At 45.0% G+C, this 6,145-nt stretch overlaps 1 protein-coding gene across 1 annotated transcript; it reads left to right on the plus strand.

Moving 5' to 3' along the window:
* The first annotated feature begins 3,860 nt into the window (after positions 1-3,860).
* Positions 3,861-5,300, plus strand: LOC6903097 (malonate--CoA ligase ACSF3, mitochondrial-like). Its single transcript, XM_002132773.3, has 2 exons — positions 3,861-4,341; positions 4,413-5,300. Exons 1-2 carry the CDS (start codon positions 4,233-4,235, stop codon positions 5,180-5,182), a joined length of 879 nt encoding a protein of 292 aa, XP_002132809.3. The 5' UTR covers positions 3,861-4,232; the 3' UTR covers positions 5,183-5,300.
* The last annotated feature ends 845 nt before the right edge of the window (positions 5,301-6,145 follow it).

Genomic DNA, 6,145 nt, shown 5'->3' on the forward strand with positions numbered 1-6,145 from the left:
CACTAATTGCAGATAAGTGTAGATACACTTTTGCAACGCACTGTATCATATAGGATAATTTTTGAACATTCTCTATAAATTTGGTTAATGGAAGTGCACTCTTTCTTGAAATACAGTTGATCGGATTAAACTCAAGGATACTTGAAATTCCATCAATTGATCTGTGCGAAAGAGCGGAACGGAAATCGGAATCGGATATAAAAATTCCACCATAAAAGATGAATCTTTTGATTTGCCATTTATTATAAAAAAAAGTGTCATCTATAGCCATTTGGAAATATTAATGAGATTTTTATTTGACTCCAACTTAAACACAAACAACTTGTGGTTGTTATTATTTTGTGCTCTATTTAGATAATTGAATCTTAGAGGAACTAGAGGAACCATTAAGCTTGATTAAGTGATGTGTTATATGGATGTGCGCTCTAGAGATCTTTCCCTAATGGACTTTGAACAAATCTTTCGATGATATCTGAAAGCAAAAGGCCACTGAAGAACAAGTAATTAATATCCCACAAGTGGAGTCACAGCCACAGAAAAGCCATGCAAACATCTGAAGCCAATCTTGTATCGTCTCTATCGCATCTCGATATCTGCAATAGCCAGGCTCCCCTGTCCCCTGTCCCATCCCGTACCGTTCAGGCCTTGAACAACAAACTGGAGGCTATACTCGTAGTTGGATTGTATGGATTGTGTGGATTGTGTTCCACTTTGCTTTGACAAGTGGGAATAAAATAATACTCTCGGCAAAATGAGGCAAAATATTTATGAACTGCTGACGTCGACACTCAGGATGGAGTGTGGGGGGGTGCCGTGGGGGACGACTGACTGAGTTGAGGCCGAGTTAAGCTCACTTCAGTGCATTTATTTTGCGAATTTCATTTATCAGCCACGAGCTCCACAGACGTCAGAGCAGACGGCAGGAGAGCAGTACAGCAGGACCGTCACTTGGATGGGAATGGACGACAGTCGCTGTCGCTGTCGCTGTCCCCATCACACTCCACTAAGGAATCAAGGACCACAAGGAGAAGCTTATCGTAGCAAATCCTATTGTCGTCATATTGACATAACCGCAGAACCATCAGAATCGCCACCCAACCCCAAAAATAATCCTCTCCCTTTCTTCTTCTTTTCCTTCTTCTTCTTCATCCTCTTGATGCTTTTGCTTAGGGCTTTTTCAGCGAAATAACTCTGGGTGTGGCTCTGGCTGGGGCTCCTTTGTGCCTTTCACTGCGGTTGCTTGCTGGCACTCGGAGAGGAAAGCGACTGCCAGTTGTTGCTATTTGTGTGCGTCCTGTACTACAGGGTACTACAGGGCAAGGCAGAGGAGGAAGTTTTCCCTGATCAGCAAGGAACTTATGGAACTTTTGCCTTATACCTTGGATCATCCAGACATCTTCCCTGAGAATTATGGGCTGAAATTGTATCAAAATCAAAAGACTTCATCATATAACTCATAGAGGAAGGAGGAGAGTCCTAGGGTATCCCAAATCTCGGACTCTCTTTCTCTCTTCTAGCTCTGTTGCTGTCCCATTTACTGCTGCTGCTGCTCCTGCAGTGCCTGTTGTGTGTATCCTTTCGCTTTTCAGTGGCTCAAGCAGCGTAAGGACTTGGTGGAACTTATCTTTTACGGCGACTCGTTTGTAAAATGACAAAATGAATGGTGCGGTCAGCAGCTCGTCGTCTTTGTACCGCTCCATTGAGCTCCTGAGCATTCCATCAAATTTCACTTCCCTCCACCGCATTTTCCCAAACAAATTGAGAGGCAATGCAGGACAATAAGGACACACTTTGAGGGTACAAGTGTTGTGATAAATAAATGAATAATAACTTGACTTTTTGCATATGAAATAGGTCCTTCAATAAATCCTTTAATAAATACCCTTATTTTATACTGTCTAATATCCTTGAGCCATGGGTGTATTTAAATATTTTAAAATTGTATTTCATCTCTGATGAACGTAAAAAAAATGAAAAGCCATTAGGGAGGCCATTGGGGCTGTCCGAGTGGAATACGGACAGGAAGTCAGACACTTTTTAAGGTGAAACGAATGCATAATAATGTGAGTAACGGCGGCTGTATAACCCCCCCCCCCCCATCGAATTAACTTTGGGTTTGCGGAGCCCATTGAGGCCTCCCCGTCCCCCCCTGCGGGGCCATTGCACACTGTACTTATTTGCGGCAGGCCGCACACACTTTTTATTCGTGGTCGAAATGCAAAATGTGCGCCGTCATGTTGCCAGGCAGCACGGACAGGGCACGGCCACATCCTGAACCCATCTCCGTGCCATCGCCATTGCGCACTTAAACTCACCTCAGTGGAGGGCGGGGGAGGGTAGAGGGGGGAGGTCAGAGAGCTAGAGGGGGGGCCAGGCGCCTGGCCATGTCGTAATTAGCAGGGTACAGCGTTGCCGGCGATAATTAATGACGTTGGTCACGTTGGTTTCATGTCGATTTCATTTCATGACACGGCCGCAGGCAGGCAGACTCCCTCACCTCCATGCCACTCCCCTCCCCGCCACTCCCCTCTACTCCCCTCCTCCTGTGCGGTGATTTGTCAAGCGTTCTCATTGAAAAATAAAGAAAAACTGCCTCGACCTCGCCTGCATGTAAATCTACATTAAATTGAATTCCGCTTGCGAGAGAGAAAGCAACTTTTGTTTTTTTTTTCCTCTTTTCTCCTGTTTTTTTTTGTTTTTTTGCTGCTTTTCCTGGTGCTTCTGCTCCATTTCGTTGGGGCCTTGATTAAGCGCCTGACCATTTTGAAATTCAATGCAATTTGAACTTTCAATTCAGCTCGATTCGATTCGATTCGTTTCATTTGGATTCGATTGCTTTCGGGTTGCGCATAATTGAATAATTTATGGACCCGAGGCCAAAGTTGTCTTTGATCAAGTTTTTCCAAGCGGCTCTCTCTCTCTCTCTGTCTCTCTCTCTTCTCCTTTGGCTGCTACTCTATCTACCATGGCTTTAACTTTATATTTTCAATTGGATTATGCAGTTTACAGGCATACCCTTTTCGGCGGGTGGGGACCCTACCATATGCCAAACCCCAGTTGGACCCCTAAAATATACCCTCTCCTGCAGCGATTCGATTCATTTTATTAATTGTTGTTTAAAAGAGAATGAATTCTGGTTCGATATTTACATATCACTTGATTTGCCAAATTTTCTGGGCAGCTCTTGAGCGGACTCCAATCGAGTTGATTAGAGTGAAAATTCCAACGCAGCTTGTTAACTAATTGAGTGGCCATTGGGCACCCCAGCCCCCCAACCAGCCCCCCTCTCAGGCTATAAAATTAATTAAATTCATTTTGTTTGATATGGCCGCGTTCATAGAACTGCATGTCCAGGCTCATATTGGCCATCCTGGCTCTTGGCCAGGAGTCGAATGCCTTTCAATAATGCAAAATGTTTGATTTACTTGTATTTGCCTTTGCCAGAAATTCTCACAAATATTTGCATATAATACAATGTGCAACATGCACTCTATATCACGTACTTAAACATTAAATACTTAATTCGCTTAGTCTTAATGCATTCGACATCGAAACGGGGGTATTGGGCGGCGGAATTTCATCAAATTAGCTGCATTTTCCAGCCAGTACTCGAAGGGCGCTTGGCAGAGTCGGCTAAGAACTGAAATTAGATCATAACTGGCGGCTGTGGACCCTCCTCTGCTTCCCTCTATGTTTATCCCATCTCTCAGGGCCAGTGCTTTAGAATTTCTACAAAAAGCCTACTTTTAGGTTTATTTTTTTTAAATTTTCAAATTCTAGAAATCGAAAAAAAGAACAAAATAGTATGCCATGAATTTAAAATACATCAGTTTGTTAGAATAGCTCAATCATATCCCATAGCCGGGGGTAGTAAAACACTTGCAACGAATCACAAAACATACAATTTACAAAATCGGTATAATCTAAGCTGAAACACAAAAAAAAAAAACAGAAAATTACAAAAATTCGTAAAAGTTTTATATAGTAGCTTTAACATCCTTTTCAACATCTCGAACATCGTGTGAAACGCGAGACAGTGCTGCGAAAGAATACGAAATGAAATCCAAAATGTTTGCAAATTTGTTGCGGGATTGCCGCCACGTGTGGCATGGCGCCCGTGAGTGGCTCCACAAGCGATATGCCCAGTTGCCACACCCGTCCTCCTTCTGCGGAAGAGCTTCAACGCGGAGGAGCGCGGCAGCAAATTGCCGTGGCCAACGTACAAGAAGGCCATGCTCTATCCGGACGATCTGGCCATTAGAGATAATGTGGGCGAGTTCACCTACCTCCAGCTGTGTATGGCGGCCAAGCGACTATCCATACAGATCTCCAATATATGCGGTAGATATTGAACATTGAACCCCTGGCACCTAAAGTGTGGGTCACTCACACCTCAAAGTTTGTTCTTTCAGGCAGCGGCGCTTCGTTGCCTGTCGGATTTTTCTGTGCAAACGATGCCATGTGGATTGTGATGCTGTGGAGCTGCTGGATGTCCGGCCAGGTAGCAGTGCCCCTGCGTACGAGCCCAAGCCTGGAGCTGTTGCGTCTCCAGGCAATCGACTGTAAGGCAAAGCTGTTCCTTGGCACTCCCGAAAACGCGAGCATTGTCGACGAACTGGCCCAGACCCTGAAGGCGGCCACCATTGTACTGGACCATGACTTTGTGCCTCCAGTGAAGGAAATCTCCTCCACATCGATGTACACCCAGCAGCTGGTGGTCAGCCGAGAGTCGGGCGTTCTGATGCCAGAGGCCATGCTGCCCAATGACTTCTACGCTTCCACGTCCACCTCCACGTCCAACGAGACCCACAGCCCCAAGCCGGTGCTGCTCACCCACCGCAATGTCGACGCCCAGATCCGCTGCCTGATCAACACCTGGCGCCTGGGGCCCAGCGACACCTTGCTGCCGGTCCTGCCGATGGTGCACATGCACAGGAGGAGATCTTCATTCCCACCGGCGACATATGCGCCTATTACAACGACAACTTTTACTTCATTAGCAAGGCGGTCTCCAGGTCAACGCCTCGGAAGAGGAGAAGTTGCTCCTCTCGCATGGCCATCCCGGCTTCGGTGTGGGGCAATCGACGTCCAGATTGAGCTGGAGACCATCGAGACATATTGCCAGGAACTCTTGCCGCCCTTCAAGTGTCCCCAAGTCGTAAAGCTGCTCCACGCTAACTAGGGGCCACTGCTAATGCTCTTAGCCTTCATTCGATTCCCAGTGTAGATGTCTTTGGGATTTTTTTGTTAAACTTTGATCTGAATAAAATCAAGGCATTAGAAATTTCTATTAAAACACATTTCCGTCTCATACAAAAATCCCTACAACGACATTCTTTCACCTTGGATTCCTTTCCTTTCAAGGACCAGCGGAGGGAAATTCTAGCCCCTTGGAAAAAGGAAGCCCTCTTTTGCACTCGTTCGCAGCGGCTGTAAGAGAGAGAGAGAGGGAGAGAGAGAGAGAGAGAGAGGATTTTTTGCATAGCAGCAAGCGGCTCTGGAATGCACGGCACGGCGTTGCCTGCGAATAGCGGGAAATGACAATGGGGTCCATGTAAATAGGGAAGGAATTCAGCGGCGCTTGGCTTTTTAAACGGAAAGTTTTTCTGTTTTTTTTTTGTTGTTCGATCCATGAATATTTTCCAAGATTAAATGCAGTGCAAAATATTTTGCATTCAGCTCACTAATTAATTTATTTTATATATTTTTTTTCACTTTATTATTTGTTGGCGCCTTTTGTTTTTTGTTGGAATCAACCACTGATACAGCTGGTTGAAGGGGACCAAATACTTGATAAAATAGATCTGACCCGATGTCAACCAGCTACATACAGCCGTTGTACATAAGCACACACGCGGCACATACAAATACACATACAAATACACAGAATTGAATTAAATTGAATATTGTTTGCATTTCATTAAGCACGTTTTGTTGCCGGCTGCCCTGCCCTGCCGGACAGCATTGCATCGCATCAATATACCGACGGCAAACGCATAAATCAATTCCATTCCCACTAATTACAGGCCATTGTTGTGGGCGGGTATTATTTTATTTTTGTTAAACAATATTAATTGAATAAAATATGCATGCAGTAAATCAATTTAACAATCACGACACAGAGAAATGACACGGGCTACCCTGT

Source organism: Drosophila pseudoobscura, chromosome 4 (genome assembly GCF_009870125.1).
Source record: "Drosophila pseudoobscura strain MV-25-SWS-2005 chromosome 4, UCI_Dpse_MV25, whole genome shotgun sequence".
Taxonomy (NCBI): Eukaryota; Metazoa; Arthropoda; class Insecta; order Diptera; family Drosophilidae; genus Drosophila; species Drosophila pseudoobscura.

Coding starts and splice junctions, on each gene's coding strand:
- LOC6903097 (XM_002132773.3), top strand. CDS start 4,233: ATGCTCTATCCGGACGATCTGGCCATTAGAGATAATGTGGGCGAGTTC. Junction 4,342..4,412: donor ACAGATCTCCAATATATGCG/GTAGATATTGAA, acceptor TTGTTCTTTCAG/GCAGCGGCGCTTCGTTGCCT.